General features: G+C 43.2%; 2 protein-coding genes across 5 annotated transcripts in view; one reads left to right on the top strand and one right to left on the bottom strand.

Annotated features, from left to right (window-relative positions):
* Positions 1-688: 688 nt before the first annotated feature.
* Positions 689-1,151, bottom strand: LOC311180286 (small nuclear ribonucleoprotein G-like; the record flags this gene model as incomplete). Its single annotated transcript, XM_084247990.1, has 1 exon — positions 689-1,151. Exon 1 carries the CDS (start codon positions 917-919, stop codon positions 689-691), a length of 231 nt encoding a protein of 76 aa, XP_084104116.1. The 5' UTR covers positions 920-1,151.
* A 3,563-nt stretch (positions 1,152-4,714) lies between these two features.
* CTDSPL (CTD small phosphatase like) overlaps positions 4,715-20,527 on the top strand; it is a gene marked incomplete at both ends in the record, with an annotated part of 112,051 nt that continues 96,238 nt past the window's right edge. For all 4 annotated transcript variants that reach the window (XM_084247605.1, XM_084247604.1, XM_084247603.1 and 1 more), the window contains one exon: positions 4,715-4,793. In XM_084247605.1, coding sequence (XP_084103731.1) covers positions 4,715-4,793 — 79 coding nt within the window. The remainder of the gene's footprint in view (positions 4,794-20,527) is intronic.

The raw sequence follows: 20,527 nt of genomic DNA, 5'->3' as shown, positions 1-20,527 counted from the left end.
CCTGACCCAATCTGTTAGTCAACAGGAAATTTCTAAACAGATATATGAATATATCATCTTCACAGCCCCCAGAAAAAAAGCCCAGGTACTTTCCCTGACACACGGCTCTGCTTGATGTGAGCCCTGCACATCACCTGAGCCTTAACCTCCAGCCTTTGTGGACTTTTCCCAATAGTGTGTTCTGGGAACCTGCCGCTGTTCTCTCTACCTAGACACTCCGTACCATTCTGCCCCCTCCCCAGTCCCTGTCCTCACTCCACCATCTCACCTTGATCTCAATGTCCAGGGTTCCTTCCTCAGGGCCAGCCACTCCCTTACCTTCAGAGAACTTTCACCCTGTCTCTTCCCAACCTGGAGCTCCACCCCAGGTTTTACTTGAGACTCCAGGCCCGGCTGCCTTCACTCACACCCTTTCTTTCTACCTGCTCCTGTCCTTGGTTCCTCAGTCTAGGCTCACCAGTCCTCATCCATGCCCTCAGGCCCTTGGCATTCCAGTCTCTGGCCCCTCATGCTATGTACTTCTTCTTCTTCTTCTTCTTTTTTTTTTTTTTTTGCTATTACAAAAGTTTATTTAACAAAAAGTTCAGTAAGAAAATGTACATGACCCAATTTTTATATCATAGTAAAAAGATGCTGTGGAAGCGGACATGGGGAAGCAACTGATTTCTCTGGCAAACACAGCCACTGCTTATACTCGGTCCAAGGCTTCTAACATGATGATACTATTTCCTTGTATTACCACCATTCCAATATTGTTCTGTTGCCCACTAGTTGCCATCTCCACACACTCATCTATCACAAGATTCACAAAGGGGTCAAATCCCCGTAGTATTCCTTGGACATGTCTGCCACCATTTAATTTCAATGATAACTTTTGGTCCATAAATTTTTTCAACTCGGGAGGGTGAGCTTTGCTCATGGTGTCTACTCCCTGGGCTCAGAGCTGCCACCACACGAAATCTTTTTTTTTTTTTTTTAATGTACTTCTTTCTTTTTAGGCTATGTTCCTTCCTACATTTTCCATTTGTCTTTTGTCCAGTGGTTGGCACCTGTCCCCAGGTCACTGGTGCGCTTTACCCCCATTTACAGAGAGCCCAAAGTGCCTGGGGGCTTAAGCCCCATCCCCCAGGGGAGTCCTTAGCCTGGTTGACTAGTGTGACAGTGTCAGTCCAGCCCCCGAACCCTTCTTTTGGACAACTCAGAGATCCCCAATGTCTAGAACATCAAGATAGCACATAAGGGCACACAATACATGTTTGTTGAATGTATATATAGGTAGTCAATCTTATCCTTTTTGAATTTCTGGAATTTTTATCAATTTTAGGCCCTTCCCATTCAAGATAAAAATATTTCTATATGTTCTGGTATATTTATATGTGAATTTTTTTTTAATTTGAGGCATCTTGATATAAAACGAATGCAAGAATGTGTTTTGTCCTCATGTCTAATCAATTGTCCCCGTAGCAATTCTTGAATCTTTATTCATCTCTAAAATCAAGATGCTATCTTATCTAGGACTCATTCAGTGAGGTATTTTGCAATCATTTAAATTGGTAGTTATAATGATTATGTCACTGTGGAAAAATGCTCATCTTATCATTTTAACCTTCGGATTTTTATTGCTGCATTAAAACTGTATCAACATATAGGCAGGGGCAGGGAGAAATGGAGAGAAATGGATAAAAATTTTCAGGACTGTGATGGGACTATGGGTGAGTTTTTTTCATCTCTATTCATATCTGTGAAATAAATATATTGAAACTTGAAATGAATAGAGTATAGAAGGAGTGAAAAGATAGCAAGCTATTTTCTGCTTGAACCTGAAACAAAAACTTGGGTGAAGAAAGGTTTTTGGGGGGAGGGAGGGTGACCTCAAGAAGTTGAAGACTGTGGAGAATGCAGGTAAGGGAAAATTGTCACTGTGGGGTCCTGGAGAGCCATTATTGCAGGAACAGTCAAACAGGAGAGACCCTATGAAAATCACTTCCTTTGGCTCTGTATCCCTGAACTGTGAACTTCCCAGCCTGAGTTAGCAGAACCTCTGGATGTTTCCTACCCAAAAGAAATCCAGGCATCAAGCATGTGGATGGATGAGTCCAAGCGTTCCCATAACCGGCCCTTGCTAATGGGATGCTTCATCCCCCGGACACCAGGAATGCTTATATAGGAATGTAGCTATACGCTAAGAATTAGAGGAGAACCATATTTCCCAAATACAGCTATCTCTAGAAGGTCCCTCTCTAACCCCTTAGAATTCAGTAGTTTATAAAGTTGAATCCAGAGAAGCTTTTAATTTGCTAGCACCTGGACCAACCATACAAAGGTGAAGAGCATTAGAAGTTGGGACAAGGGAATTGTGGGTGCCATAGAGGCTGTTCTATGCTTGGGAAGTCAGGAAGGGCACGCCCTGGAGCTTGGACTACTCAACCTACACTAGAGCTTGCCTTTCTAACCACAGGGGAGACTTCACATCAACCTTGGCTGGCTGCCCAAGGAAACTCACTGAGGCCCCAAAGGTGCTGTCTGAAAGGCAGCTACTGACCCCAAGGCAACTGGTAACTTGCACAGAGCCAGGAAGTCATCTGAGGTCTAGATGTGGATTTGGGAATAAAACACCTACATCTTGCCTAGCAATTGCTTTTTATAGCAGCTCCCCTGAAGCGCTTTCTCGCCTGGGTCACAGGAGCCTTGCCCCAGGGCTGTCTACAGCAAAGGCACCCCTAACCCTGATGTCTTTTGTCCAATGGTTGGCACCTGTCTCCAGCTGTCCCCAGATGTCTCCGATTTGTCCGAAAGAAGGGTTGGGGGCTGGACTCACACTCTCACACGAGTCAGCCAGGCTCAGGGCTCTCCTGGGGGGGATGGGATTTAAGCCCCCAGGCACTCTGGGCTCTCTGTGAATGGGGGGAAAGCACCCCAGTGACACCTGGGGACACCTGGAGGTGTGTGGCTGCCAGAGGCCTTTCCGCAGGAGTACTTCCAAACTTCGGCGAGGCTCGGTGATAACCCTGGTGAGCAGGCGCCTGGCTGCTACCAGCTGCAGACCCCAGAGGATGTGGAGCCTGGAGAACGATCCCACCGGCCTCACCTGTGGAAGCCACGACGCGGCCGGACTTACAAGGCCTGAAATGCGCGCGCAACCTGGTTGGGGTGGCATGCGCCCTGCGCTGCAGCCCGCCCACTCAGCCCGGCCCGCGACGTCACGCCCGCAGCCCCACCCAGGCCCCCCTGATTGGTGGGGGGGCCGAGCGAGCGCGAGCGCCCCGCCCCGGATCCGCCCCCCTGCGGCCCCGCCCCGCCCCCGGGCCCACGGCGCTGCCAATGTGGCTTCCAAGTTGCAGAGAGAAGGCGCGGGCGCCAAAGGGTTCAGAGCCTGCGAGGCCCAGGGGCCGCTTTCCCGTCTGGCCGGCGCCCCACCTTGGAAACACAGCCCCTCACCAGCTCGGCCCGTCACGGGCCAAGTCCTCCCTTCAGTTCTCGACGGGCGCGCTCGGCCCGGTTCACGGCAGAACACTCGGAAATGCCCAGGCCCCCTCGCTGCCCGCACCGCCCACGTGCCAAGGGGCCGGGCGTCGAGCCCACGCGAGGCTGAGGCGCGTTCGGCCGGCGCCCCACCCTGGGGCTCCGGCCCCCTCGGAACCCCACTCCTGAACCTCCGTCGCTCCTGCGCCCCGAACCCGGACCCTCCGGGATTCTCCACACCATCCGCCGCCCTGTACACCCCGGCGGTCCCCGAATCTTCTCACGCGTGTTCCTCCTCACACCAGCACTCTGGGAGCCCCGCGGACCAGCGAGGGGTCGGGGCCCCTCCTTGGAAGCCTGTCTCTCCTCAGACCGCTGCCCTCCGCGCCCGCGCTCCACAGTCCCCGGTGCCCGCACCTGGGCGCCCCTCCTCAGAGGCGCCCCACAGGACGCCGTCCCCGGACCCGCTCCCGCACCCCACTCCGCACACCCCTCCGGACCCACACGCACACCCGCGGGGCCAGGCCTGTGCCCTCGGCGCCCCTCACTCCAGTCTTCGTCCAGACTCCTGCCCACCTCCCTTCCACCCCTGCCCCTCACCCCCACTCAGCCCAGGGCCCCAGACACCCCCAAACACTCCAGGACCCTGACGTGCACCGACAGAGCAATTCTGGAATCCCCCACATCCCAAACCCTTCACACCCCCCCTCATTTGCCCAAGACACCCAAACCCGCCGCGCGCGCCGTCTACCCCCGCCCTCCCCTCGCCGCCTCCGAGTCACCCCGCACCCCTCTCCCCCCAGGGCGGGCAGGCCGCGCCGGCGGCGGCGGAGGCCGGTCCCCGGGCAGGGACACACCCACCCGCCCGCCCTCCGTCTCTCCCTCGCGCCCTCCCTCATCCCTCCCTCTCTCCCGCCCTCGCTCCGCACTCGCTCCTTCCCCCTCGCCCGCTCCGGCTTCCCGCGGCGCCCGGCCTCCCGCTCCGCCTCCCCGAGCGCGGCTTTCCCGGGCGCGGCTCCGGGGTTCATGGTGACGAGGCGGCGGCCGCTCGAGCCCAGCGGCGGCGGCGGCGGGAGCTGGGGCGCGGGCCAGGGCCGCCACTCCCCGAGCGCGGGGCCGGGCGGCGGGCGCGCCCAGGCGGCGGCGGCGAGCGCCCCCACGGCCCGCGGCCCCGCGCGCCCCCCGCGCCGCGCCCCCGCGCGCCTGGCTGGCGGGGGGCCGGGCCGGCGGGCGGCCGCCGCGCCGCGCACCCATGGACGGCCCGGCCATCATCACCCAGGTGACCAACCCCAAGGAGGACGAGGGCCGCGCGCCGGGCTCGGGAGAAAAAGGTGAGGAGGAGCGCGGGCGGGCGGGCGGCGGGGGACGGGGGCACACCCCGGGACGCCGGAGTTTGCCGCCGGGAGCTGGCTCAGGCCTGGGGGAGGGGTGCGCCGGGCGAGAGGGTGCGTGGGTGTGGGGGTGCGCCCGAGGGGAGGCTGTGAGTGTGCCTGTGCCTGAGCCGGCGGAGTGCGGGTGAGGGTGGGAGTATGGGGGTGTGTGTGTGCATCTCTCGAGGGGCCGTGAGTGTGTGGGGGTGACCCTGACAGCGTGTGAGTTTGTGATTGACATGGAGAAGTTGAGCTTGTTTGCTCCAGACAGGTTGTGAGTGCGTATGCCCTGGTGGGTTTTGTGGGTACAGGAGAGAGGTAATCAGTGTGTGTGTGCACATGACAGGTTGTGGGGTGTGAGTGTGTGCACTTACATGTTGTGTGCACACATGCCAACCGTGAGATTAAAAGGGTTTGGGTGCACTCAACAGAGAGGTGTGAGCATGCTTCTTCCCAAGGCTGTGAGTTGGTGTTTGTCCCTTATGTAGAGGTTCCTATGTACCTGAGAGGCTGTGGAGTGTGTGCATGTCCACTCGCTGGGAGAGTGTATCTGTGTACGCTCACACACAGCCTGTGTGCATGCCTGTGCGCCTGACCGCAAGCCTGTGTGTGCACATGCGTGCGGCCGACAATGTGGCTATGTGCCTGCCTGTGTTGGTTGTGCTGGAGGGAAGGGACTGTGCTAAGCCACCCCTCTCCGCTTCTGGGCTCTTCTTGCCTATTTTAGTGCCACAGCCTGCTGGGAGCTTCTGCAAGGCCTGGTTTTCCCTGAAAGCTTTTAGGACCCATCTCTAATGGACCCTCCCAGAGCCCTTAGGGTGCCAGGTGTGTCTCTTCCCAAGAGCTGACCAAGGGCTGAACTGGCACTGCACTGCAGCGCCTGGTTTGATTTGGGCACATTTTGGCCCCATCACCTTCTTCTGTTTCCTTCTTGTTCTTGTTCTTTGTGTCTGCCCCTTTCTGAGGCTTGATGTCCCCTCTCTCAAGTTCGCTGCTTACTGTCCCTCTCGTGAGCTGTCCTGAGACTTGGTCAGACTGTTTTGCAGTGCTAAGTACTTGTTTTGGTGACTAACTCTTGTCCCCCCCCTCTGTTGTACCCCTCAAACACTTGGGCTGAGGTCAATAGCATCCTACTGGGTCCCCCTCCGCTTTCCACGCCTGGCCTGGTCACAGCGGGCTTTGGGGAAAGAGTCAGATTCTTGTCATGTGTTATTGCCCTTGCTGTGCCATTGGGGTGAGGTGTGCAGTCCGTCTGAGAAAGCAGGCTGGGAGTGAGGGTATTGCGCTGCTGCTCCCATGCAGGGACCACTGGACAGCCCACTAGGAAAATGTGGGACGCCATCAGTGGTACCCTTAGATTTGGGTATATGACAGCACTTGTACTTTTATGGACTTTGCATATACAAACTTGGTTTCTTTTACATAAAATTGGCATTCAAACTCCCCTGTGCCTTACAAATGGGCTAAAATATTTCTGTGAGCTTGTGCTCCAGGTGAATCTCCTTGTCTTCTTGGGCCCAAGTGGGCGGTGCTTAGGGGGTCTGGCCTTCTGGCTATAGGGCCTATCAGTTCTTGGGGCCTAGGCCTGCATATTCTCGGGGGTTGGCCCATCAGGGACAGTAGGCTTCAAGGAGGTTGAATCCTGTGCTCCTCCATTGCTGTGGATATGCTTGTGTGACGCTTGGCCCTTGAGAATATCCACACTTGTGAGGAGAGGTGTGGCAAGGAAAGCAAGGAAATGTGTGGCAGGGCCTCAGCCAGGCTGCTGCTGGGACCTACCTCCAGGAGCTGGAGCCTTTTCTTCCCACTGCTAGGCCTTTGAAAGCAAAGTGAATTTATCCAAAACCCAAACAAACCATGTACAAATACTCGAGAATGGTGCTTGTTCTTTTCAACTTGTTTACATTATTTTTCGTGACAATCTTTTATTATCTTTTACAGCTTATATTATTTGTTTTCTAGTGTCAGATTGGCTGGTTGCTAACTGGGGAATTCTTTTCCTGTTGCTATGGGGTAGGGTAGCTAGCTGGTAGGTCCTTTGCCGAGGCATTAAATCCCCGGTTTTAGTTTTTCCCACTTGAAAGCATTAGTTTTCCACTTTAAAAAAATGGAGGTAATTTTGGTTAACTATAATATGGCAATAAGCTTTAGAGCCAAACTTTGGAATAACTTCATCAGACTCCTAAGCCACTAAACAGGTTCAGCAGTGTTTCCAGCTTAAGCATGTCGATGTCTCTAGATAGGCACAATGTATTTTACATAATTTTAATTTTAGATAAACTTAATCATTTCGTGTCTAAGTACGGGGCCTGGAAAGTTGTATGCTTTAGTGGTGGGGAAAAAATTACTGGTTTTACATTTTACTTTCATCATTTATTCTGTAAAAAAGGAAGATAATGATTGCTTGTTGGGCTGGACGAGAGGGTTAAAGGAGGTGATGCAGTTTAAGGACTCTGCCTGGCTCACCAGTGTCCCTCTCTTCTATAAACCTTTAAGGAGTAGATTTGCAAAGGTAGTACTAAGCATAGACATGGTGTTTTGCACAATTTGAATTACTTCTTGACATATTGCCATGTGATAATGCACCCCTTGGGGATGACTGTCACCATCAGCATGACCTGTCGCAGAAGCTTTATTTCTTTTGGTTATGTTTGATTTGATTACTTGTGTAAAGATAAGGAGACAAATTTGCCTCTAAGTTTCATTCAGCCTGTTTTACTGTCTGGGAATGTATGTACTCTTACAAATCAATAAGTCAAACAGGACAGTAGAAAAGTTGATAAGAGATATGAATGAGAAAATCATTAAAGAGGAACTCTGAATGGCCACTATATCAATATATGAAATGACACCACTTTACATGAAACATTTTCATGCTCCTGTGTCAGCTTGGTTAAACATTTCAGTGACTGACAAAGTAAGTAAAAGTTTTGGGAAATGGATACTCTTACAGATTTTTTTTAAAGATTTACCTATTTATGCATGTAAGAGCTGGCGTACAGGCCAGAGATGCAGGGAGTGAGAGGATTCACCAGAGTGGGGAACAGAACAGGTAGACTGACTGAAATACACTGCTGACGGGAGCAGCAGGTGAGACAGGAGAGGTCTGCTGCGCCATGTGGGTTTCTCCCTGGCCGGTCGGGGATTGAACATGTGCTACAGAGGCTGCGGATTGCTTCATGGTGCGGTGCTTAACCCCTTGCGCCACCAGGGAGGCCCCTCTTACAGATTTTTGTGAAAGAATCAAGTGAGTACAGACAAGTTTTTATGGAATAGTTTATTACTGAATCACTCAGGAACTCATTTAGCTGTAAGTAACAGAAAACCAGTCTTATATTTCAGCTTAAACCAAGAAGAGTTTGTTCTTATAACACGCAGTCTGGAGGTAGGTTGCTGCTGGCTCTGGTTCAGCAGCTTATTGATAGTAGGACTGACATAACTGTGGTTCTCTTGGCTTTCCTTCATGCTGTAACCTGGCTCCTACCCCTCCAAATATCACAGGCTCCTTCAGGGAAGGAAAAAGGTGCAATGCCAGTCATATCTACACTTCTGCCTGGAAAGCAGAAACATTCTTAGGCCCCATCCAACAAACTTTTGCTGATGTTTAATTGACCAGAGCTGAGTCCCAAGGCCATCACAGCTGCAAGTAGTGAGTGTCCAGCCTTCCAGCCTTTGTGGTCATGAGGCAGGAGGGGAGAAGATGATCAGAAATGAGTGGCAACAGGTATTGGTTGAGCCAGTCAACAGTGTGGGCCTCACCTTCAGTGCCCCAGTTCTGCTTCTGGGTTTCAGTCCTAGAGAAATACCCTCATTTGAGCTCAGAGAAACATGCAGAATTTTCACTGATGGCTGCATTGCTTGCAGTAGCAAATATTGGAACCATTGTAGTATCAGCAGGAAAACAGATGAGGGTCGCAGCGATACCACAGAATACTGCAAGACAATTGAAAAGAATAAGTTAAATATAGATCTAAATATATTGACATGTAAATTTGAAAGGGGGAAAAAGAAATTGGAGCCATCCCATCTTTGTGGGGGGAAATTAGATACATAAAACTGTATAGCTGTCTAGAAACACAAAAAATAATCTGGAGGAAATACTTCATATTGATAACAGCTATCTCTGAGGAGAAGACTGGAATGGAAGTGAGGGAACTTTGCCTTTTTGTGTAAATATTAATGAAAATGTCCTTGTTTTACAGATAAAAAATTTTTGACATAAAAAAGAGATTTTCCATAGCTGATTGGAGGGAAATAACTAATTTAAGGGAATTGAATAATAATAAAACAAGCAAAAATCTCAATTAATATGCAATGAACATTTCAACTCTAAACAGTTAATTATTTTGTAAGCTGAATCACATCCCTTGATGAGATTTCTGAAGGCAAGTTTGTTTTGAAAGATATTTTGGCCCAAAATGCTAGGTATGTTTCCCCCAAATGTTTGCAACACTTAGATCAACTCAGAAACCTTTAACCTTTGGACTGCTAACAAAATTACAGCAAAGAGAATGCTTTTGGAAGCAATAGTTGTTTCAGATGCCAGAACAGATCTGAAGTTGATTCAGACTGATTAACTATTTTAAATTAAGCTTTTCATGGAGTTAACTGTAGATTTACTTGCAGTTGTAAGAAATCATAGACACCCTCTGTCCCCTTTAACCTGCTCCCCCACCCATTTAACATCCTGCAAAACCTAGTGCAATATCACAATTGGGCTATGGATATTGGCATAGTGAAGTTACAGAAAAAGTCCATTATTAGGAAGATGCCTCAGGGTACCCCTTTATAACCACACCCACTTCCCTCCCATCCCTGTCCCCCGCTTAGTGCATTGACAACCACTAGTCTGTTCTTCATTTCTACATTGTTTAGCTGTTGTCATTTGGGGATTATATATAAATGGAATCAAACAATATGTGATTCGGGAGCAGACTTTTTCATGTAGCATAACTCTGGAGATTTATCCAGGTTGTTGCTTGTATTAGTAGTTTCTTTTTTAATTGCTGAGTTGTATTCTGTGACATGGATATACCACAGTTTGTATAATCATTCACTCTGGAGGATGTCTGGGTTGTTTCTGGTTTTGGCTATTAGGAATGAAGCTGCTGTTTTTATGTAAACATACATCTTCATTTCTGTGAATAAATACCCAAGAATACAATTGTTAGATCAAACAGTAGTTGCACATTTACTTTTTTAAAAAGTGCCAAGCATGTAAATGTTCCGTTTTACACTCTCACCAATGATATATGAATAACCTATATCCTTCTACACATCCTTGCCAGCATTAGATGTTGTCACTATAGTTTATATTAGCCATTCTGCTCAGTGTGTGGTAGTGTCTCATTGTGGTTTTAACTTGCATTTTCCTGATGAACAATGAAGTTCAACATCTTTTTATTTCGTACACTTATTTTCCTTAGGTATATCTTGGGTGAGATGTCCCTGCATGTCTTTTACTTTGGGTGAAAAGTTTAATTTCATCCAATCTATTTTGGATTTTTTTTTTTTTTACTGTTCAGTTTTCAGAATTTTTTACATATTCTAAATATTAGTCTTTATCGGTTAGTTGGTTTGCAAATAGTTACTTTTCATACTTCTAACAAGGCCTTTTGCAGTACTAAAGTTTTTAATTTTTTTTTTTTTTAAAGAGGCACGTATTTTATTTATTTATTTGTTTGTTTGTTTATACATGCACTGGGTACAGTCAGAAGCGCGGGAGGGCGAGAGAATTCACCAGAGCCAGAGCTGGGAGCAGAGCAGGCAGAAGGACCGAAGTACACTGCTGAGGGGAGCAGCGGGCGGCAGGAGAATCTGAGCGCCATGTGGGACCCTCCTCCGGTGGCCGGGGAGCAGCCGGGGATCGAACCGGCGCCGCAGAGGCCGCGGGGAGCTTTGCAACCCAGCGCTCAACCGCTGGGCCACCGGGGAGGCCCTAAAGTTTTTAATTTTGATAGGGTCTAATATACCTGTTTTTCCTTTGATTGATCATGCTTTTGATGTACATTTTAAGAACTTTTTCTCTAGCACTAGATCTCAAAGATTCCCTCCTAAGCTTTTCCCGAGAGTTTTGTATTTCAATTTTGAGACCGTGATCCATTTTGAGTTCATTTTTTTATAAGGCATGACACTTAGGTTCGACTTTTTTGCCTATGGATGTCTCATTGCTTCTGTCACTTTTGTTGGAGAGACTTTCTTTCCTGTTTAAATTTATTTTGCACCTCTGTGAGAGATATACCAAGGTCAGTTTGGTATATCTGTGTGGGTCTGTTTCTGGTTCTTAATTTTGTTCTGGTGATAAATGTCTATACGCTTGCATGTACCCCAGAGTCTTGATGATCATAGCTATATATCGTTTTGAAATAAGATAGACTGATTCCCTCAGATTGTGTTTTTTTTTAAAAATTGCTTTAGCTGTTCTACTTCTATTGTCTTTCCATGTAAATTTTATAATAATCTTGTCTGTAAAACATCTTGCTGAGATTTTGATAGGAATTAAACCTGTGTATCAACTTGAGGAGTCTTGACATCTGTACATGATGAGCCTTCCAACCCATGGACAGAATATGTCTCTCCTTTTATTTAAACATTTTACTTAAATAATTTAAATATTATATTTAGATGATTTAAATATTTTATTTAAATGTTTTAAATATTTAAGTATTTAAATATTTAAACAAAATATTTAAAATTTTAGATTCAAACAAAATATTTAAATACTTAAATAAAATATTTAAATTTAAATAATTTATCTAATTAAAGGTATTTAGATAATTTAAATATTTTGTTTGAGTATTATATTTAAATATTTTATTTTAATTATTAAAATATTTAAATATTCTTTTAATTTAAATATTATATAATGTTCCATGTACAAGACCTGTTAATATCTAGATTAATATTTAAGTGTTTTTTCATTGCATTGTATTTTTAAATTTTTGTATTCATATGTCCAGTGCTAGTACATAGAAATATGGTGGATTTCTGTAATGTTTTTTATATCCATGCCCTTGCTGAGTTCACATATTAGTTTTAAGAGGATTTTTTTGTAGATTCCTTGGGATTATTTTATAGAGACAAATATGTCATAAATAAGAACATTTACATTTCTTCATTTCTTATTTGTATGCCTTTCTTTTCTTTTCTTGCTTTATTGCACTGACTTGAATTTCTAGAAGTGTGTTGAATAAGAGCAATAGAAATGGACATCCTTGCCTTGGTTCCAGTGGGAAACGATTCAATTTTTTATCATTAAATGTAATGTCAGCTGTAGGTTTTCTGTAAATGCCCTTATTAGGTTGAAGAAAGTTCCCTTGTATGCCTTTTTTCCCTGATATTTTATTAAGAATTAATACTGAATTTTGTCATGTGCTTTTTCTGCATCAGTTAATATGAGCAGGTGATTTTTCTTTAGTTTCTAATCTGTTAGGCTGTATTGAGGGATATTTAAATATTCAATCAGCTTTACTTTCCTAGAGCAAACCAACTTGGTGGTGGTATATAGTTTTTATATATTGGTGAATTTTATTTGTCAGTATTTTTTAAAAGATTTATTTATGCATACAAGAACTGGGGTGTAGGCCAAAGGTGTGGGGATGGTGAGAGGATTCACCAGAAGACAGAGTGGGGAGCAGAACAGGTGGATCCACTGAAATACACAGCTGAGGGCAGCAACCAGTGAGACAGGAGAGGTCTGCTGTGCCATGTGTGTCAGCTACCTGGCCAGGGATTGAAATCGTGATGCAGTGGCTGCTGATAGCTTCATAGTGCTGAGACTTAACCCCTTGCTCCACCAGGGAGGCCCTGCCAATATTTTGTTTAGGATTTTTATATCTGTATTCATGAGTGAAATTGGTATATAATTTTTTTAATTTGCATTGTTTTTATCTGGTTTGTTATAAGTTTCATTAAAAAAGTGGAAAAGTGTCCTCTCTTTTGTTTGCTGGAAGAAATTATATGGAACTGGTGTTAATTCTCCTGTCAAATTCATCTAGTCCCAGAGATTTTTTAACTACAAATTCAGTTTTCTTAGATACAAAGTTTTTTTTTTTTTTTTTTTTAAGATTTATTTATTTATTTAGACAAGCACTGGGTACAGTCAAACGCAGGAGGGTGAGAGCATTCACCAGAGCCAGAGCGGGAAACAGAACAGGCAGATTGACGAAGTACACTGCTGAGGGGAGCAGCAGGCAATAGGAGAGGTCTGCGCGCCATGTGGGACCCTCGCTGGCAGCCGGGGATCGAACCGGCGCTGCAGAGGCTGCAGGCAGCTTCTCAGCCCAGCGCTCAACTGCTGCGCCACCAGGGGAGGCCCTTAGATACAAAGTTTTCACATTATCTCTTGCATTTTGGACAAGATTTTTTATTTTTCAGGATTTGATCTATTTTATCTAAGTTGCTAGATTTGTGAGTTTATATTATATAAATAAAATTATTCCCTTATTACTTTTTTCATGTCTGTAGAATCAGAGGTAATATCCCCCATTTCATTCCTGATACTGGTAATTTTTGTCTTCCATTCTCATTTTCCATCAGTCTTCCTAGAGGTTTCTCAATTTTCATGATCATAATAAAGAGCCAGTTCTTTTTTTCCGTGATTTTTCTCTATTGCTTTTATGTTTTTTTTTAAAGATTTATTTATTTATTCATACAAGCACTGGGTACAGTCAGAAGCGCGAGAGGGTGAGAGAATTCACCAGCGCCAGAGCGGGGAGCAGAACAGGCAGACTGATGAAATATACTGCTGAGGGGAGCAGCGGGCAGCAGGAGAGGTCTGCGTGCCATGTGGGACCCTCGCCTGGCGGCCAGGCCCTGCTTTTATGTTTTCAACCTTTGTGATTTCTGTTCTAGTATATATTATTTTCTTCCTTCTGTTGGATTTGGGTTTATTTTGCTCATTTCTAGGTCCTTGAAGGGGAAATTAGATTATGACTTGAACCTTTTTATCTTTCCAAAGGTATACATTTAGTGCTACAGATTTTTTTTGGAACTATTTTTACCATATCCCCCAGATTTTGCTGTGCTATGTTTTCACTTTAATTCAATTCAGTGTTTTTAATAGAATTTATTTTTTAGAGTAGTTTTATATTCACAGCAAAATTGAGCAAAAGTAGAGAGAGTTCCCATAGTAAGCTGACCTTAATACGCAGTCTGTTGCCACTCTCAACATCCTGCACCAGAGTGGTACGTTTGTTACAATTGATGAACCTACTCTGAGGCATCATTATCATCCATTATATACAGTTTATGTTATGGTTCACTTTGGGTATCACATATTCTATGGGTTTTGACAAATATGACATATGCCCATCATTATAGTATCATACAGAAAAGTCACTGCCCTAATAATTCTCTATGTTCTACTTATTCATTTCTCCTACTACGCTAACCTCTGATCTTATTAATGTCTACGTAGTTACACCTTTTGCACAATGTCATATAGTTGAAATCATATATTATGTACCCTTTTTTGATTGACTTTCACTTAGTAATGTGTCTTTTCATTTGTGTGTGTTCATGGCTTAATAGCTTATATCCTTTTTTTTTTAAAGATTTAATTTATTTATGCATATAAGAACTGGGGTACAGGCCAGAGATGCAGGGGGTGAGAGGATTCTCCAGAGACAGAGTGGGGAGCAGAACAGGCAGATCTACTGAAATACACTGCTGAGGGGAGCACTGGTCGAGACAGGAGAGGTCTGCTGTGCCATGTGGGTTTCTCCCTGGCAGGCCAGGGATTTAACTCGTGCTGCAGAGGTTGTGGATTGCTTCATAGTGTGGTGCTTAACCCCTTGCACCACCAGAGAGGCCCAATAGCTTATATCTTTTTAATAAGATGTGAATAATATTCCATTGTATGCATACACTGTAGTTTGCCCATTTACCTACTGCATTCACTTGGTTGCTTCCATGTGTTATAATAAAGCTGTTATAATAAAACTGTTCTAATTTTCTGTGTGCAAGTTTTCTGTGACACTAGTTTTTAACTCATTTGGGTAAATATCAAGAAGGAACAATGCTATCTATATTGTATGGCAAGAATTTTTTTTAAGAAACTGTCAAGCTGTCTTCCAAAGTAACTGTACCATCTTTAGTTTTTAAAAGCTTAGTTATGGTATGTCTTTGTGTAGATTTCTTTGGATTTATCCTCTTTTGAATTCTTTCAGTATCTTGAATCTGTAGAGTTATATCTTGTCAAATTTGGGAAGTTATTTCAAAGTACTTTTCAGTGCAGTCCTTTCTCTTTTCCTTCTGGAACTCTAATAACACAAATATTAAATCCTTTATTATAGTCCCACAGATTTATGTCTACTGTTTTTTTCAATCTTATCTCACTGTGGATTCAAATCAGATAATTTCTGTTATTCTGTCTTCAAGTTCATGGATTTATTCCTAGTCCCCTCCATTCTACTACTGAGCCTCACAAAGGTGATGGGGTGCCTCCTTACATTCTGATTAGGATATAATTTTAGGTACTCTGCAGGTTTTGCTGGTGTGGGTGCAGTGGGGCCGCTGCTTATATGTATGTATATATGTTGTGAAAATGTGTGGTATTTGGCTGTAGTAAAACAGTTATTGTCAGAATTTTTTGTCTTGCAAGACTGCTCCTTTTCTGGTCCTTTGGTTATAAAGAATAAGAGTTTTGAAGGGGACTCTTTTTATGCAACTGTTGGTTTCTCCCATAGCCAGTTTCTTCAGCTCCAATTCCATATGAGGCATAAAGAAAATCCAGGGATCACTGCCATGTGGTGTTTCAGGTCTCAAAGTGCATAGCTGATCTGCTGCTTCTCTACTCTTCAGAGTCTTACACTTGCACTATAAATAATGCCCATGGCTTTTACTACTTGTAAGAATTGAAAGATGTTTGTCTATGTCTTCTATCTTCCTAGACATCAGAGTCTCCTGATTAACTTTTAGACCTACTCAAATGAAATGTTTGAAGGAAGATTAGAGTTGGAAAGTTGTCATTTTAAAGGTGTTTTTCCCCAACATTGTGATAATGATCAATGTAAAAGTCAAATTGAGTTAGTCCTTTGAGAATCGTGCTTGTCCCTTAAAAAGAGAAATGATTATGAATTCAGTGTGAAATCATGTCTCTACTCGTTGGGCTTTAGTGACAACTGTTGTTTAACCAACCTTAAAGGGATACATTCATAAGCTTTAGTCTTAACACCACAACTTTAGATCTTGAGTATCCTGATTTAAATGTATTTTAAATTAAACATACAGTTTGATTGCCAAGCATGTTTAAATCCATATCTATTATTTTACTTATCAATTAAGAAAGCATCCACTTAAGCAAATAGAAATGTCTTCATGGGGTAAACTCTTAGGAGCCTGGCTCTGAATTTAGCATTCCTAACTATCGGACAGTCTCCCTGACTGCGTCCGGTGCCCTAGAGGTAGTTCTGAGGGCTTTATAAACTTGCCCTAGGTTATGCTTGACTGGAGTATCCCAGATTGGGAGGGACCATACTCAGAGTGGCAGGACTTTCTTTCCAGAATGGAACATACAACTTCAATTTGAATTCTGAAATAAATGACTTCTCTTTAAGTGGTGTTGGGAGTGAGTGACGGGGTATAGCACAGTGCCCGGCTTCACTGGGGCTCCTTTCAGCAGGAATGGGCAGAACTCAGGAAATACTGGTCACAAATGATTCTGGAAGTAAATATATGCATTTCCCCTCACTTGCTCTGACAGTAATATATGGTGCCAAGATCAGCAGCATTTAGCCAGCCACACATATAATATAATGTAAAAGTTATAAGATATTTTCTAGATCTTAAATCTTAATTTGTTAGATGTTTAAAGTTAAGTATTTTAAATTTCTTTTAAAAATATTTTTAAAATCTGTTTTCTTTAGTTTCCTTTCTTACAGACTTTTAACATATATCCCCCCCCAAATGAGAGTGCATATTTATTTAAAATACAATGAAGCAAATATTAATTTAAAATATTTATTAAGATATGTTTAAAATAAAATTAACAAAATATTTGAAATTATTTCTAATTGTTATGTATTAAAATACTGATAGCATGGTTTCTGAAAAACAGGGCCTAATAAGCATTTGTCTTTAAGGATGCTGAGGATTATGTAATCACCTAAGTTAATAACACATTTTAATTCTCAGTAGCTGCTTCAAGTTAAAAACTGAAGGGTTTCTTTGTAGTTATTATTTGTATTAAGGCTGTTTGCCATTCTGTTTTTAAAATCCTGGTTCTTAAAGCTGTTTAAAAAATGAAGAGAAGTGACTTAACATTTGATGACAGATACTTCTTACCTTTCAAAATTAATATTTAACCTAAGCTTTCAATGTTTCAGGGCATCTTGAATAACAAAATGCACCCCTTGTCAACATGACTTGAATAAATGTAACCTTTTCAAGAAAAGCCAGTGTTCCAATAAGAATTCATACTGTACTTTATACATGCATGTGCTCACCCTCTCCTCACCCCCCCTTCTAATTAAGATTCAGCTTTCATGCTTAGCATATCATAAATTTGTTCTAAGCATTTGGCTCACTTATGTTCAAGTCAGACGCCATTGACTTTAATTTCACAGACTTCAGTGAGAGACCTATTTTCTTTCCCCTTTTTAAGGAAAAACTCAACATACTCATTTTTGTTTTGTTTAGAACAAATGCATTTTATAGCATTCATCAGGCAAGTGCAGCATTTAAGTAGCTATTAACTCTGTCAGGTGTGGAAGCACTTATTGGTGAGCACTTGTTTTTCTACTCCACCACATACCCTATATCCTACCCTAGGCCTGACATCTTCTCTCCTTGAATTTTCAAAAAGTTTTTATTGTGGTAAATTTGCATACAGTAAAAATCATTCTTTTGGTATAACCCAAGGCTACAAAGTTCTGTGAGTTTTGATAAACTTGTGTGGTTATTCAGTAACCACTGTAATCAAGACAGAGAATATTTCCATTGCCCCCACAATATTCCTCAGGCCTCTTTGCAGTTATCCTTTCTCCACATTCAACCTGCAAGGATGTATGACTGACCTGTTCTCTTTGCTGTCTTTTTTTGCCTTTTCCAGAATGTCATATTCAAGGGATCATGCTGCTTTCACTTGGCATTATGTTTGAAACTCATCCAGCTAGTTGCACGTGTCAATAGTTTATTCATTTTATTGAGTAGTATTCAATTGTATGGCTGTACCACAGTTTGAAAATGAATGTTTAACCTCTTAAAAGATTGCCAAACTGTTTTCCAAAGTGTTGGTAGCATTTTGCAATTCCCCCAGCAATGCATGACTATTCTAGTTGCTTTGCATCCTCGTCAGTACTTGTTATTGTCATTTTTATTTATTTATTTTAAAGATTTATTTATTTATTTATACAAGCACTGGGTACAGTCAGAAGCACGGGAGGGTGAAAGGATTCACCAGAGCCAGAGCAGGGAACAGAACAGGCAGACTGACGAAATACACTTCTGAGGGGAGCAGCTGGTGGCAGGAGAGGTCGCCAACGGGGAGGCCCATTGTCATAATTTTTTTTTTTTAATTTTAGCCCTCTTAGGGGTGTCTAGTAGTGTCTTGTGGCTTTAATTTGTGTTTCCTTAACAACTGATAATGATGACATTCTTTTTATTAACTGTATACCATCTAAATGACTTTAGTGAACTATCTGTTCAAATTACTTCCCTTCTGTAAAAATTTGGAGTCTTTGATTTCTTATTATTGAGTTTGAAGGTTCTTTATGTGTTCTGGATACAAGAACTTTGTTGATTATGTATTTTGCAAGTACTTTTTCCTACTCTGTGGCTCGTCTTTTCATTCTCTTGACAATGTCTTTCATTTTCCCATTTTTTTTTATTGTGGTAAAATATACATAACACAAAATTTACCATCTTAACCATTTTTAAGTGTATAATTCAGTGGCATTAGGCATGTTTATATTGTGCAACAATCACTGCCTTCTGTCTCCAGAACTCTTTTTATCTTGCAAGAATGAAATTCTGTTCCGATTAAACAGTAACTCCCATCCGCCCTCTCCCTAAGCCCTGGCAACCACTATTCTGCTTTCTGTCTCTGATTTTAACTACTCTAGCAACCTCATCTAAGTGGACTCAGACAGTATTTGCCTTTTGGTGACTGGCTTATTTCCCTTATAGATTCACTGTGTCTTAGTGTATGTCAGAATTCCCTTTTTAAGGCTGAATAATAGTCTGCTGTGTATGTTGCATAATTTTATATGTCATATATAAAATAGATCACATTTGTTTATCAGTGGACTCTTGGCTTGTTGTTACATTTTAGCCATTGTGAATAATGCTGGTATGAATATGGAAGTCTTACAAATATCTGTTTGCATCCTGCTTTCAAGGTTTTTTTTGGTCTACAAACAGGGAGATGAGTTGATACATTATAAGGTAATTCTATGTTTGATTTGTGGAGGAAACACATACTGCCTCACAGCAGCCATGCCATTTATACATTCCCACCAAGTACACAAGAGTTCGGGCTTTTCTACATTCTCACCAATACTTACTATTTTCTGGCTTTTGATAGTAGCCATCCTAATCGGTGTGAGGTGCTAATGATGTTTTTTGAAGAACAGAAATTGAGGTTTGTTTGTTTTCATATGGATTTCCAATTGTTTCCACATCATTTATTGAAAAGACTGCCTTTTTCTACTATATTGCCTTTTACCCTTTATTAAAAATCAATTGGCTGTATATAGTCTGTTTCTGAACTCTATTCTCTCATTAAATTTTGATCAACCTCCTTAATGTGAAGCAGTGTTAAGCTTAATATAGTACCAGCCCTCCTTCAGAAGCAAAATTTGGTCATGATTTAGCAGAAGAGAAGACCAAGACATTTTACAATCTGGCAGGACAGATTTTCTTTGCCTTTGCTAGGGCAGAGGCTTTGAAAGGCAAGACCTATAATTTTCCCCACTCTGTTTTTAGGAATTTACCTAAACAGATTTTGTATAGTTTATCTTTTTCCAGGTTTGAAAGTGGGGCTGAGAATTTCTTCTGATCTTGAGTGTGCTTTTGCAAAAAGCCAATACAAAAGTATAAGATAAGATAAATAAGAGCTTGAGTTTAAAATATAGTCTCCCATAGTTATACAATGGTATAAAAATAGTGACTATCTCAGAGTCTAAGAGAACAAAGGAATAAAATATCACTAGAACAGAAATAAGTGCTCTGAAGGCCCAGCTCTGCAGACAGGCCTAGGCTCTGGCGGGAGTGGGGGACACCTTTCAAGCGCTCCACAAAGGTCTACAGAGAAAGGGAAGTGGTGCTAACAGAAGGGAAGAGCCAGGCTCATTTATGGGTGGCTTCAGTTCCTCTGCCACCAGGTAAGTAAACCAGGTGAAACTTTGCTGAATGAAATACTCATCTAGGAAGTGTGAGCCAGTTTATATAGAGCTCAGCCTTTAGTCTGTCAGCGGTGTTAAGAAGTCACTTCGACAATAATATAGAGATAGGTGATCAGAGTTTCTTTTTTTTCTATTTTTAAGATTTAGTTTATTTTTTAATGCATACAAGCACTGGGGTATAGGCCAAAGGTGTGGAGGGTGAAAGGATTCACCAGAGACAGAGTGGCGAGGAGGACAGATGGATCTACTGAAATTCACTGCTGAAGGGAGCAGTGGGCGAGGCAGGAGAGGTCTGCTGCGCCATGTGGGTTCTCCCTGGCTGGGGATCTAACTCTATTGCCACAGTGGCTG

Source organism: Talpa europaea (assembly GCF_964194135.1).
Source record: "Talpa europaea genome assembly, chromosome: 11".
NCBI lineage: Eukaryota > Metazoa > Chordata > Mammalia > Eulipotyphla > Talpidae > Talpa > Talpa europaea.
The sequence above is the reverse complement of the archived record's forward strand: the minus strand, read 5'-3'. Positions and strand labels throughout refer to the sequence as shown.